At 43.2% G+C, this 14,677-nt stretch overlaps 1 protein-coding gene across 5 annotated transcripts in view; it reads right to left on the bottom strand.

Moving 5' to 3' along the window:
- Positions 1-14,677, bottom strand: part of ppargc1a (peroxisome proliferator-activated receptor gamma, coactivator 1 alpha) — a 46,858-nt gene that overhangs the window by 14,157 nt on the left and 18,024 nt on the right. The window contains exons 3-10 of one of the 5 annotated variants that reach the window (XM_073835603.1): positions 11,546-11,740; positions 10,491-10,613; positions 8,611-9,790; positions 7,751-7,796; positions 7,501-7,574; positions 3,549-4,581; positions 2,494-2,586; positions 1,245-1,365 (exon numbers count right to left, since the gene is read on the bottom strand). In XM_073835603.1, coding sequence (XP_073691704.1) covers positions 1,245-1,365; positions 2,494-2,586; positions 3,549-4,581; positions 7,501-7,574; positions 7,751-7,796; positions 8,611-9,790; positions 10,491-10,613; positions 11,546-11,740 — 2,865 coding nt within the window. The remainder of the gene's footprint in view (positions 1-1,244; positions 1,366-2,493; positions 2,587-3,548; positions 4,582-7,500; positions 7,575-7,750; positions 7,797-8,610; positions 9,791-10,490; positions 10,614-11,545; positions 11,741-14,677) is intronic. The other 4 variants (XM_073835606.1, XM_073835607.1, XM_073835604.1 and 1 more) reach the window with 4 other exon arrangements.

The following is a 14,677-nucleotide window of genomic DNA, read 5'->3' as shown; positions in this document are numbered from 1 at the left end:
TTTGAGGGGGGGGTCTTATTTCAACTTTTCCCTTGTCTGGTCGAAAGCATTTAGCCCACGGTGTGATTAATAGAATCCGGCACCGTTTCGGAAACGCCACGGAGATGTTAAAAATACACAACTGGGAGATAAAGAGGAAACGCGTGTAGCCTGAATGATTCAGAGTGCCGTCTTTGCATGAGTTCACTTTTTGAGTGAGAGAGAGCGAGAGAGCGCTGGGGATGGCAATGTGCTTCGAGCTTTCTGTAGGCAAACACAGTGATGGAGGCAGACAAAGCCTGAGAGAAGGATAACGTCTGTGCTAATGTACGATTCCTGCCAGCAGGAGAGAGACCACAACTGAAAAACACCTCCAAGCATAATAGGGTTTTCTTCAACTATGGGCATGTTTGGCCCTGTGGACTTTTAGAAAATCAACAGCTTCTCTCACTAGTTTGCCTAAATTGTCTACTTATAATGTCCAACAGTGGACAGACATTTGAAACAAAATATTTCTGTTGTTTTTTTCTGAAAAAAAAATGGAAATGCAAAAATATGTTAATTAGTAATTATTTAACTGCTGATCAGATTATCATTTGGTAACACTTTAGATTAGGAAACACTATATGCGCTATTGCCTAGTTGCTATTTTAGCATGCATATTATTAGTTTATTAGTACTTATAAAGCATAGAACCCATTAAGAGAGACGCAAAATAAAAATTTGTTAATTTACTCACCCTTAAGTTGTATGGCAAGTCCACACAAAATTCTTATATAAATTCTTAAATATTTTGAAGATTGCTGGTAGCCAAACAGCTATTGACTTTCATATAACTGTTTAGTTACCAACCTTCTTTAAAATATCTTCTTTTGTGTTCAACATAACAAAGAAACCCAGACAAGTTTGAAACAACTTGATAGTGAATAAATGATGACAAAATGTTCATTTTTGGGTGAATCAATAAGCAGCACATTCTAAGTTTATTCAAGGAAAATCTTGAATATGTGTTCCTAATTTAACGTGCTACTGAACATTTTTAGATTAAAAGTCTGAGTCAACATCTAAATGGTATCAAAAGTAAGTTATGACAGCAGAGGAAAAGTTATCATGAAAGTTTTATATGCCCTTTATATAACAAACCAGCAGCTCTATTTGTAATTTTAACCTGTAGGTTTTAATAAAGAAAACAACCCCAGGGATATAAATGTATCCATAATTGAAGAAACATCAAATAACTGAAGTACTTAGGAGGTTACACTTACTATTGCTTTTTGACGTTGTCTTTCCCTCTGCTCGGCCCTCTCACATTCCCGTTTCTCATAGTCGCGTCGATACTCTTCCCGCTTCAGACGCTCGTGCTGGTATTCCTCATAGCTGTCATACCTGCAGTTAAAAAAAAAAAAGAAATAAAAAATCAGGCAACTTTAAGAAACAAAAAAGAGATTATCTTTAGTATCTGAATTGTTTCTCCAAGATGAGATTAGAGAACAGATGGAGATACTTGTTCAGGTCTCCTGCATCTCAGATTCTTTTTCTGAGAAAAAAAGTCCCTAGTAATATCAACTGTGTTTTATAGAATTTCAGAAAATATCAGAATTATAGAAAATATTACAAACACCAATTCTGCAAATAGAAGGATTCAGTGGGAACTCTTGTCAAATCTTTCAAGGACCAAATTATCTCAGCTATGTGATCCAAAAAACAATTGTTAGGTTTTCTGTTTTTTATTTTTGTAGAAGCAGCGCAATTGAAACATAATTGAAGACTCCATTAAGTCTTCTGAGCTGTGAAAGAGCAACCACTGAGCAATAAAACTTTTCTCCGAGTACATAGATGTATTGTTTGCTGTTTTGCTCAAGTGGCCTTGGGAATCAGCTCGCTCAGAGCAGACTGCTTTCCATTCTTCTTAGCGTGGAAGACAAACAAACACATTAATAAGATGTCTCATTACATCGCAAAAGGTTACAGCTCCCAATGGCGGGACTCTTAAGGGAATATGGCAGAAATTTGGCAGCTGTGTCTGTCAGCACAACTTCACATGCCATTACTTTTTGCTTAGTTTGAACTTTACGTTGAAAAAGTGCAACTTTTTCTATAGCCATTTGCAACAGAGGCAACATGGTGTAAAAGCACAATATGAGCGGACTAAAGCACCATCAGGGAAAAGGTGTAGCTGGGAGGTAGTGGGTCCCTAATGCAAGCTGCTCTTGCCAACGAAAGCTTTATTGTAAAAGTTTGAAAAGTTAAGGCCTTGAAATGATGTATCATCATAACTCATCATATCAATTAGACAGAGTCAGCAAGTGACTTGCTTCCTTTGCATAAGGAAAAGACTCTGCAGAGTATTGCAGACACAGTATATTATCTTGCAGCACTTATTTAAGTCTGTCTCATATGCAGGTCTATAATATTAGCATATATTATAATTTTTTGCGTAAGCATCACATAATACATGCACGGTATATTAAAGAATGATAAATAGAAAAGTGCTAGCCATGTGCAAGCTCTTACCTGGGTCTCCGACCAAAAATAGAATGAGTCTGGGACTGAGGGCTTCTATAAATCCTGGGAATAAAAGTGCTATCATCCATATTGTGAGGAGAGCTGTGTACAAGCAAAAAGACAACAAAGCTCTCAGAAAAATGTAAAATGTAAATCTTTAGATAACAGACATATACAATGAAAATTGAAATAATGGGAGATGTCACTTGATATTTAAAGGGGGCATAAAATCTGAGAAATCTTCTGTTATATATCGCTTTATCGTTTTTTTTTTTTACTAAAAATACATATATATCAAAAGAAGGCACTGTAAATATTGTCTTTCTGGCATGCTATCTGGATGTAACCCACTTTAAAGTGTACAGGACTTCACTCACTGGGCGTTTCTTTCATCTCGCGGGGATGGAGCGGGCAACGCTGTCGAGCAAAACAACAGCTGCTACTAAAACAACAGAGCTCCATCAAAGAGTGCTGGAGAGAAATTAATCTGAAATTGAAGCTAAAGGGATGAAGGTCCATTGAGGAAACAAGGTGAGACTTCCATAAGTCTCTCAAGTTTCTCAAGTGACACAAGCTTGTTTGCCCAAGAAATGACTCTGCTGGACTCTATTTGTCATCCTCGCTGTTTGCGAATGATGAGGGATGAAAAACTTCTAAATGAAACTTCAAAATGCCTCTGAAGGCGTTTCTGCAATTTATCAAAATTATTGCTGTAACGGTGAGCGAATGTCTGAACTCAGGTTTGGAATGGCTCATTTGGTGTAACAGCAAGTGTGTAGATGAGCAATTTACCACCTAAGACACTGTTTATCTTCCAAGCTCATTTTATCTTGTGTCTCTCAAAGCCAGCGCTTACTGTCTATTGTATGTAATTTTTCTCTGGTTGTGCAAAATCAGCCGTAACGACTTCAGTGGCCATGCTGTGAGACCCAGACTCGCGCTTTGTCGCAATGACAGCCACAGAAAGATGTTTACCTTCCTTACAGCCCCTCCTGCTGAGACACGTGAATTCGTGTCCAAAAAGATTGCTAGGTAAACGTGTTTCTGAGAGAGACAGAACTTACCAAGAGGGAGAACGGCTGTCGGGAGACTCGGAGCGGGAGTACGGAGACCTGGAGAGGGATCTGCGTCTGTGGTGAGATGAGGAACGGGAGCGGGAGATGGAGCGTGGCCAGCGGAGGTGCTGTGGGGAGAGCTGAGTGGAAGGAGGCGAGACAGAGCTCCATGAGAATGAACTGCTGGAAGGGGAGCAGGAGGGCGACCCTTCGAGGAGCAGCTCGAGTGGAGAACCTTCCCCCAGGTAGAGCAGACGCTCCCGGCCTACCTCCAGGTCCTCAAAGTTAGGCAGACCCGGGTGTATGTAGTCATCGAGAAGACCGGGGTACTCGTCCCCAGAGTCACTGTCCTCGCGAGGCCGGATGCCCTTCTGCTCTCCCACTACCCCGCTGTAGAAGGCTTGTTGAGGCTTTCCAAAGTGCTTGTTGAGCTCTTCCCGGATCTCCTGGTCCCTAAGTAGTTTCCTGCCAGCAGAACTGCTGTCCACTGATGCTTTGGAACCCGAAGTGGAGTCGTGGTCCTGTCTGTGAGCATCCGTGTCCGGACAAGCCTCCTGAGCTTTGGGGGAAAGGCCCTGAAGCTGCCTGGCCAGAGAGGAAGACGAAGGGGAGGTGGAAGACAACGATGATGTAGAAGTAGAGGAGGTCGGCATGTTTGAGTCTTTACATTCCACATGCCGGCCCTCCGTTGGCCCAGTTACCGCTGCAGCTGTGGTGGTGCTGTCTCGTTTTGTGCTTGTAGACTGGCAATAGTCGTGATCGCCAAAGACGCGGGGCATGGGCCGCTTGCCCCGACGCTCCTCCAAGCCCCCTAGGGGCATTGTGGAGGAAGCCTTGCTCAACTGGGCATAGAGCTCAGTCTGCTCTGGGCCCTTCCGAATAGAGCCACTGGTTGGCTGAGGGCAAGAGCCCCCATTGCTCAGCCTGGGCCTTTTGCTTGTCAGGGCCGAGGGAGAGCATGAAGACAGCTTGTTTTTGAGTGATACTTTGAAAGGGTTCTCTTGACTGGCTTTGTGAGGAGGCGTGGTAGGTGGTGTCAGACCTGGGGGGAAGAAGAGACAACAGATTTACCAAACGAGATCCCTCTCTAGTTCCTTAACAGTGCTTGGTCTGTCTCTGAGTGATTGAGGGAGCACGCGCTTGAGCCTGATTAAAATATTCCCTTTCATTTAGACCTAATCCTTATCCGCATTTTATTGCAACCCTGACAGATTAATGTGACCTCAGATTGCACCGCGATACAGACAGAGCTACTCAATTAAACTTCCTCCAGACCGTAAACAATCCTAATTCATTAGAAAGTAAACAGTCAGATCTTATAATAATACTGGTGCTTTTGACAGATGCATGAATGGCGTACTCCTGGGACTGCGATGAAAGCACAGTGATGCGGGAGCTGTTATCATTCTCTTCATCTTTGCCACCTTTTCTCCTCATGAACCCCCAGCCATCTTGACAGATTTATGTGCCAACAGATGGCATTTATATGGGAAGTCTTGAGATGTGCTGCTTTATGGCATGGTTAATGCACTTGCACAAACAACCGGAGGTAGTTCCTCTTTATGTTCCTCTACTTCTCCTTCTCTCTTTCTATTTCAGCATCTCTCTGATTTCTGTTTTCCTGATTTATACACATTATGACAGCAACCTGTCTATAAATGATCATTCTTTTGATTAAAACTATTTAGTGCATCAAACTACTGTACAGCCATTTTTTGAATGTTTTCAGGACAACGTCCTTTTACGACCATATCCTGACAAACAAAATACCCATTAGTTATAGGAACGTCCCCCATATCTCTCTTTTTCTTTCTTCATCCATCCATGCCAATCACTGAATTAAATGGATACAGTTTTGCAGCCAGCACGAGCCTGATTCGGCATACAAAACAACAGCGGCCATGACTAAATTTATCATTATGCCAATGCAATGAGCTATGAAAAGAAAGCATGCACTGCCAAAGGAACTTCTGCTGTACCAATCAAACACCATCTGGGCATACAATGCACGCAGGGTCATAAACCAAGGACCATTATCGCCTTTACATTACATAACATAAATTACATTACGTAGCATTACATAAATATGTGCTGTTCAGTCAAAGGCGGCCATGATGAATGCACACGGATACAAACACTAATCAAATACCGGTGGGTTCTCTCGTCTGTTTCTGGCAGGGTGTGAATTACGCAGGGACCTCTGAACGAATTATTACTTAAAGCTTACAGAACTGATCCCTGTGGTAATCTTAAAACGCCATGCAAGGAGCGTAACACAGACTGACCTGGGTGTCATATGATACCATAATTAAAGGAACCCCCGCTCAAGTTAATCTATTAAAGGGATGGGGATTAGGGAACAGTATTAAATCTGGCACTTTCATAGCGCTGGCTATTCCGCAGGTGTCAAGGTGTTTTGCTCTGCAGTGAAACGCCTGGGCATTTTCTAATTCAACAGCACCGTAAAAATGGCTTCTTGCACTGCTGTCATGATGCCACAAACCCCAATGGAAATTTATTTTATGACTTCAGAGTCCCATCTGGCTTTACAGTGACTTGTAATCAGTTAATCTGGTACGATCGTCAGTAAAGACATATGAGTATGAAGGGCTTAAGGTCTCTATAGGACAGGAGAATGTAAACTAATGCTCACCAGAGAATTTCAATAAAGCACTTCCCTTTAGCATGACTGTTTTAAAATAGGACTGAATCCCAAATCTGAAAAGCGGATCTCAGTAGCTTTTGTAGCTTTCTCGAGTTTTGCATTAAACAGTGCTGGATTTTGCCTCAGGTTGTTAGGCACAAACTCATGCATTAAATACAGAGATAAATGAACCCTTTAGCCTTGCATAGGAGGTTGTAAAGGTGTCCTTACATGACTCTTAAATCTTGAATCTAGCACACATCTTTAATAGAGGGAATCAAAAACTCGAATAGATTGTAGAAATTTCTCAAAATGTGTAGCTTCACTAAATAGCTATGACATAATCCACATTTGAGCAAAAACACCAAACACAGAGTTACATTGTACCCTCGGGCTAGGTCAAATCTGTACACTGAGGGCCACTACCTTGTAGTAAGTGAATACCAAATGGCCCATTCACCAAGACACATTGTGAGAGGAAAAGCGCAGCCATTTTGTTTTTATTGACCTGGAATGATTAATCTCTGCACGGGGGATACAGAAATAATTACCTGCATGATTTATGCTGAGAGAAAGAAAGTGAGAAAGGGGAGAACTGCTGAAGAGCTGTGTTTCAGCCCCAGCTGACATACATTCCGTCTGGGTTTAATGACTTTGGGTCAACACCAATGTGTTAAAATATGCATGTAAATAAAAATAATGAATATATTTATATATATTCCCCTTTTTACATAAAATGCTTTGGCTCAGTTTCACAAATGGGGGCTTCACATAAGCATAATTAACATAGGAAATTACCTTAATGTCTCTAATCAAATTGCCAGACTGTCTGAGAAAAAAAAAAAAGATCCAGATAATATCGGCAAAACCAAATTGCATGGCAAAACCAATTAAAACAATAATAATGCCACAACAATTTATCTCTGATGTATTGAAGCAGCGACCTGCCCAGTCAAAAAGCATTAGAGTCTAAATGAGAAAGAGAGAATATATTCTCTTTAAAGGGGAAGAGTGAAACTTTCCAATAAATCAGCTAAAGAATGAAAAAAGTAATCAATGAAGGACTGTGTAAAATTCTGACCATGTTCCATCAGTTCACCTTGAACCTTTCGCTTTAATTAAACTCAAAGTAGGCTTCTAGGAGACTTTTCCTTTGCTAAAGAAAGGTTGTCTTTACTAGTGAATGAAAGCACCCAGCAAGATATTTCAGATTAACCACCAGACAAACAGAGGAAAGGTGGAGCTTTTGCCGCATTCATTAAGTACCATTTTAATGTTCTTTTCTTGGTTTTGAGCAAAAACCCTGTGTTTGTTTACCTGGGGTTCCACAGATCTCCACACTCAATGTGCGTTCAATGGTTTTGTTCTCAAACGGAGATCCCTTGTGGTCACTGTAACACAAAGGGGGAAAAATATATATGAGAAGAGGGATGGAGTGCGGAAAGTGTTTGTGTGAGCTTACAAATGGAAATGAAATTAACAAAATGCCTCATCATTGTTCTGTTTTTTTTTTTTTTGTTCAGATTTTGTCTGCTCTACAAAAGTTGGTAAAAACTCTCTCACTTACTTTGGAGACTCTGGGGTCAAAGGAAGTGGCAAGATGGTTGGTTTGGCTGCAGAACACAAAGGAGCATGGGTAATTAATTTACTAGTTCACACTGTACCCAAGATATTTCAGGTCTACAACTAAATATCTTAGACTCAATCAGTGACAGCAATGATGTTGTAAATCCAACCCTGCACTGAAAGGCTAGATGACTCTCCAGCCAGACAGAAATTTTGGGAAAAACCAATAGTTGGACTAACTTGACCCCATAGTTGTTTTTTTTTTCTTTATATGACTGCATATTTTGTGAGGCAGGATGAAGTGATGGCATGTGTTCAGTTTCCCAGCCTATCATACAAGGTCCACCACATTCCAACAGTCAGAATGAGTAGAAAACGTAACATAACAGACTATGACATGAAAACGAACGGCACAAATGGTTCATACAGCTAAAATTAACTCTAACAAGAAGATATTTTGCATGCAATTGAAACCAAAGCAGAGGAAGAAAGAAGAGTCAAGGAAGCGTGTGCAGTTGCCTGAGGCTGCGACCGTCTCCAACTGCAGCTAGGGAGTATCTCTCAGTTAGACAGCTATATTATGGCAGCCTGAGAAAGAAGCTTTTCAGCACAGATCTGAGTTTGAAATCGGGCGACGTGATAGTTCAAAGTGTTGCAGGCGTTCCCCGTCTTTCATTTATAATTAATCTACAGACAAAGGTTTGTGCCAATTCAGAGGTTTACGCTTCGGAGCCGCATCAGTTTTTGCTCCTGAGTAAATGTTAGGTTTGGGTTAGCGCCGTGGTTAGTGTGTGGTCAAACTGGGAAGCAGTTAAAGGAGGAGAGGCAAAGGAGAGAGGGCAGGGATGCAGCAATGATTACCTAACATTGGTGGGACTTGGTCATCGAGGTGCCTGCGAAGTGCCTGTTTTTGTGAGTCGGAGGGCGTGTGCTCTGGAACTAAAGAGTCTGGGAACAATGGGCTTGGCAGGCCCTGTGAGAATGACATGGGGCTGCCTATGACATAATCAAAAACATCCTCCCCGGCCTGGCCCACCAGATCATGCAAGCTCATGTCTCCTGTCACCTGTTCTGGCATGCTTAACCAACTCTCTAGTAGGTCTAATTTAAGCTCTGCTGAACACTCAAGATCGCTCTGGTCGGCCACACTAAATGCCTGCTTGGGTAAACTAGGTGCCTTTCTAGGGTGCTCACGACTAGCCTGCTCTAAGCGTCCGTTGCTCTCTTGGACTCTAGAAGCCGTTTCAGCTAGGTCTCGCCTTTTTTTCTGGGGGACACTGGGCAACTGCAGGTGAGCCCGGTAGCGGGCCGGCCTGGGCCTGGAGGTGAGCAGCTGACTGAGCATGGGGTGCTCTAGCTCTTGCCTCCTTTTCCTAATGGTCACCGTGACGTGCCTGTTAGCACGGCCAGCCTCAGCCAAGCCGCCCGCCTCAAGGCAATGACCACAGCTGCCTGCATGACCCGTCTCTCTAGGCGGGAGAGAGTAAGAGTGCATGTACCTAATAAAGCGGGCAGCGGCCAAGCTGCCTGGGTCAACACCTGGCTGCAGGCCTGGCGGCCTCCCCTCTTCGCCGGAGCAGGCATGGCCACAGCCGCCTCCGCGGGACAGCGCAACGGGGGCGGAGTGCTCCCTTTGAGTACACCGCCGCCACTTCCCCGCCCCCTCACCAGCCACACTACACGTGCCGGCTGCCTGGCTCTCACCTCGCTGGGCCTGCACTGCCAGCTGCTGCTGCTGCTGCTGTGATGATGGGGAGGCAGAGGACGTCTTCTTTTTGGAGGCGGTGGAAGAGGAGCAGGACGACAGGGAGGAGAAAGAGGAGGTGGATGAGGACGATGGAGAGGAAGAAGATGAGCAGGAGGATGTGCAAGCCCCTCCCCTGTCCTTGGCGCAACCTGTCCAGGTGCTCTTGGCTTCCCTGGCTTTGGACTGGAAGGCCTCGTCACTAGAGGTGAGGTACTTGAGCAGCTCAGTGCAAGGGCGTCTCACGGACCGGTTGGGACAGGACCCTCGTGGTTTGCTGTTCCAGGGGTTTTCTGTCTGAAGAGAAAGAGAGGGGGCAGAATGAGCACGGGATGTAACAGGGGACACTGGTAACATAGGGAGATTAGAACTGGGGGTTAGCACAGAGGTGGTTTAGTCTCCCAAAAGGCAACGCGAGTGTGCTTTGCCCATCATCTTAATTACGAGGTCTTGGGACGGCTCCAGGAAGATCTGCACGCAGGCAGCAGGAGGAGACAGCGGTGTCCTCTGGGACCCTGCCATGTGCAGAGCTCCAGAAACAGAGGAGTCAAAGTCATTATGGAAAATTAACTCCTCAAAGAGAGCTGCGCATGTGCGTGAGCGTGTTTGTGTGGAGGGGGGAGAATTATGCATGATGTTCACCTCAAATAACGACTCATTTTTCTTCTAGTTTACAACATGACTGGGCCTGTGGTAATAAATCATTGTTTTTGAGACAACAAGACCAACAATGCTAATTCTATCAAGACATCTCAGCATTTTCTTTTTTCATGGAAATGAGATGGTGCCATTCACAACTCTTGAACGTCATCAAGGGTAACGCAACTTTAGATGAGACAGCCACAACACCTCCATCGCACACACAACTTAATCAAGCTTCAGCTCCCTGGAGAGTGCAGACTATTTGTATAATTTATCAGAAAGGAAAAATTACATGGAACTAGCAGATGAGCTCACACACCAGGCCTTTGATGCAAGAAGTGCAGCGAGCAGCTACCTTGGCAACAGCAGGTGTTGGTCTGATCCGTTGGTTGCTGGCTGCATGGTTCTGTGCCTTGCCACCTGGGTATTGATTATAGCTGAGCTGGGAGTTAGCAGGCGCCAGGAGGAGCTTCTTCAGCTACAAACAGAGCAGACAAACAGATCACAGGGATTACAGCTATGAATTTAAAACAAAATGCAAAGAACTCTAAACAACACTTACATTTGCATTGCATTTATGCATTTGGCAGAAGCGTTATTAAAAGCAACTTACATTGCATTCAATGCACACAGTTTATCAGTTCATGCATTTCCTGGAAAATTAAACCCACAACCGTGGCATTGTTATATGGTTTCTTGCAAGCTAATTTTTGCATGTATTTTTTCATAGGATTCTCTCTGCAAGTTTACAAACTCATTTATTTGATGACAGAAGTATAAAGTAGATGTTTTGAGGGGAAAAAAAAAACAATATATGACTGTATTTGTATGCTTCAACATTAAACTTTAATAATTTAATTTTGCAGGCTACGAATAAGACTAATACTGGCAGCATGTCAAGCAGAGCAGGTACAATGCTTTTTCTCTGTCAGATGTGAACATTAAAGTGCTAATATTTAACAAAATAAATGCAAGGTGGATTTCAACTTTTGCTGTGTACTGTTGGTCTATTAGAGAAAATGCAGATTAAAATAGTCACTTGATTAAATTCCATTCTTTCAGCTTGACAGTGTTGTGCATGTTCCTTTTTGCAGTAATGAACAATGCAATTAACACCTCAGGAACACTGATCTACTTAGATTTGCTGTTTCGAGAGCGCCGTGGCTATGTTTTGTGCACAGACATCAATAGGAGACAGCCAGAGCTGCTGTCTGGCGAGTCTGTACCCATTTTTGGTGACAAGCCTGCAGCATCTCCTTATCTGGTGCTAGTGAAGACCAGACAGAGGGAGCAAAGCGAAACACAGTGGGGCCGAGACAGAGCGAGGGAAGGAAACAAAATGAGAGGGCCATGCTTCATGGCGAAATAGGATTGGGCACATGGGAGGCACGGGCAGGGAGGGTCTCTTACCAGGGAAGGCTCCTCTGGCTCTGGGGTGCGTGGCGAGCCGTCTGGGGTGGAAGGACAGCTCTGATCACTGGCATTGGTCACGTCCCCATCTGCCAGGGCCTCGAACGAAGGCAACCCGTCTTCGTCCACTGGGATACTGTCCAGGGTTTCTGTGAGCACTGCCAGCAAGTTGGCCTCATTTTCCTCATCTATCTTCTTAAGGGGTGAAAAAGAAAAGGGGAAAGAAAAAGAACAGTGGAAGAAAATAGGACATTTTAGTTTGGAGCAGTCGATTTTCTCTGTTTTTTAGGCTGGGTGGAGCAGTGCCCCATAATCGCTAATAGAGGACAGAGATTTTTTTTTTTTTTTTTTTGCAGCATAAACTTTTTTTTTTTTACTACAAAATCTCTTTCAACTACAAATTGCCTAAGCCACATGAGTCAGCACTGTCAGTCATACATTAAACATGCGGCTTACTGGACCAAAATAATATCTCCCCTAAGAAACCCATTAACTGAGCTGACACACAGCAGCTACCCAGGGAAGTAGCGAGAAAGAGGTAAGAAACAATAAGAGGGAAGTTAAGTTCCCCGAATCCCTAACTGATATGTCTCAAATGGCTCATCAACAAAATTCAAGCTGGCAATCCACAGATAAGCAGCCTTATTGTGACTTGAAATAGATGCAACTTTTTTAAGCATATGAAGCGTGATTACAGAATCAAATGCTGAACGCGAAACTCTTTGATGTTTTCGTCTCTGTCTGCAGATGGTAATGCAAGAGGGGCAGTATCTGTGGAGCGGTGGCTGTGGACAAGTCGCAGGCACTGGAAGTTCCAGCACCAAAACCCACGGGACTTAGCAATTGCAGAAGATAAACACCAAAATTGCTGGGGGACGTGGCGTATGCAGGCCAACAAGAACAAATCCTTTTATGCACACCACAGGATTAGTATCGCTTGCTGATAGCATTCGGGCACGATCGTGGTGGCTGCAGGGGGACTGTCCTCTTTAGATAGAAGTGTTGCATTGCTTAGCCTCCGGTCCCATGTGCAGCGATCACCCCATTTGATCCCTTTTCTATTAATAGTTTCCCACGATTACACACCAGCATGTTCATATGCTCACGGGAGCTGCTTTTGAGACATCATAACAAGGCCGTTTTACTTATCTCACTCCATTTAAGAGATTTCAGTCCAGATAGCACTAACGTTTGATTAGCCACTGACAGGGAGGAAAATGCTTTTCATTGAGTTCATAATGCCCTCCTTGGGACATGTTTCCTAATTCTGTAGTGGAATTGATAACGGCGCATATTTCAGAGAGATAACGAAACATTCGCAGAGGCACCTGAGTTCTGACGTAAGGCGGCTAGAAAGAAATCACAGCCTGTGACTTTGCCTGCTGTTTAATGGTTGGCTAATAATGTCCTTTCTATGAGCTGCGCTTTTGCCGTCTCCCTGCAATTTGTCTTCTGCAACTTCATAAAAACCCAGGCAGCCACTAAAACAGAGGGCAATAACAATAAGCATTTCCTTCAAGCTAATTATAATCCTGGTTATTTAGGATGACCTCCTATAGATGCTCAGCGTTTGATTTAAAGGAAAGCTTTTATTCAGTTGGGGATTTTCCTTTCGGAAAGTATCAGCATGCACCCAAATAAGGACTAGGGGTTAGTAAAACTAGTCGTTACAAGTGTGAACTCTCGGTCAGACTTTATCTAGCATGACAGAAGGTACAGGGTTTATACAGCAATCAAAAGTTCTGCACTCCTCTTACAACATCCGTTATCTCTGGGTATTTTATGAAACAGGCCCAATAAGCTTTGTCCTCCATTCAAAGTGTAACCAACACTAGCAAAGCACATCCGACCCTGTGACAGAGTGTCCGGATTTTCCAGGCAACCTCTGAAGCCGTGTCCGCAGCCATCGATTGCCTCTAAAGAGAAATGGTCTGAGTAAGAAGGGAAGAAAAATAGATAGGACCTTTCCCATTCCGCTTAATGGACCCCACCGAATTAAACAGATCTTAACAATCGTGGGCTAATTGTGGGATCACAATATATTAACCTGCTCTAATTCTAAAGGGTGCCATTCATGGCTGTTTTACCACAAATGCTTCAATTAGCCATAAAACACACTGGCAAGCGCTCGGCAGTCACACTCCATCTAGCTCCCCTCCCATCCCCAGTACTTCTGAGGCACTCCAGCGCTCACCAGTCATTCATTATCAGGTACGCTCTTTTGTTATCAGACAGGCTGTCTTTGAAATTGTCCTTGCTTTAACTCTTTTATTGAGTTCCACCTAAGCCATTGTATTCCTGAGATATAACTTATGCCACTGATAACAGGTAGCACGGTCCTTTTCTTTTACTCCGACTTCGCGGCTGGAGAAAAATCGGTCCCATATCAGTTGGGGATCTGAGCGTATACCCCACAGGTTACGAAAGAATATAAAATGAGTAAAATGTGAGGTTCGTATTTTGATCGTGTCTGCGGCCTTGCATCTCCGCCGTGACGGAGAGGGAAAACTCTGCAGGTAATAAAACCTAGAAAGTCAATTACTCAGAGTGCGTTTTACAACCGAAGGCATGCACCATCACAAGGAAGACATTAAATGACCTAGAATGTGTGGAAAAAGGTTAGAGTGTAGATTGATGTATTTTTCTTTTTGTTCTCTCTGAAATCAAAATAGAGTTTGTTTTTATCTGAGAGAACATTGTTCACAGCTCTAAAACAGCTTTGCTCTATTCAGTATTTGTCTATATTGGAATTAGATTTTTTGGGAATTGGAATTAAGAAAAACTGTGAACTTGAAAAGCAAGTTGGTTGGATGTTAGTGTCAAAGCCTCATCTTAAAATGTGAAAATTGAACAATATGTCTATTTCTAATTTAAGGTGGCTTCTCATTAGTATATTGTCTCATTAGTATCTGACTCCATAGCTAACAAATCCAAGTGATATTTTGCACTATGCACTCTGTGCCTAGTCATAGCATTGCATAGGTGGGAAGAAAGAGGATACACATGAACAAAGACATTTTTGACCAAATCCAGACCTCCAATAAAAACAATAAAAGACCTCATCTATATTACAAGTCAAATAAGACATTGTTTTTCCCATTATCAAAAACATTCCAATGTAAGCCTCCCTCA

This window comes from Garra rufa, chromosome 3, assembly GCF_049309525.1.
Source record: "Garra rufa chromosome 3, GarRuf1.0, whole genome shotgun sequence".
Lineage (NCBI taxonomy): Eukaryota > Metazoa > Chordata > Actinopteri > Cypriniformes > Cyprinidae > Garra > Garra rufa.
The sequence above is the reverse complement of the archived record's forward strand: the minus strand, read 5'-3'. Positions and strand labels throughout refer to the sequence as shown.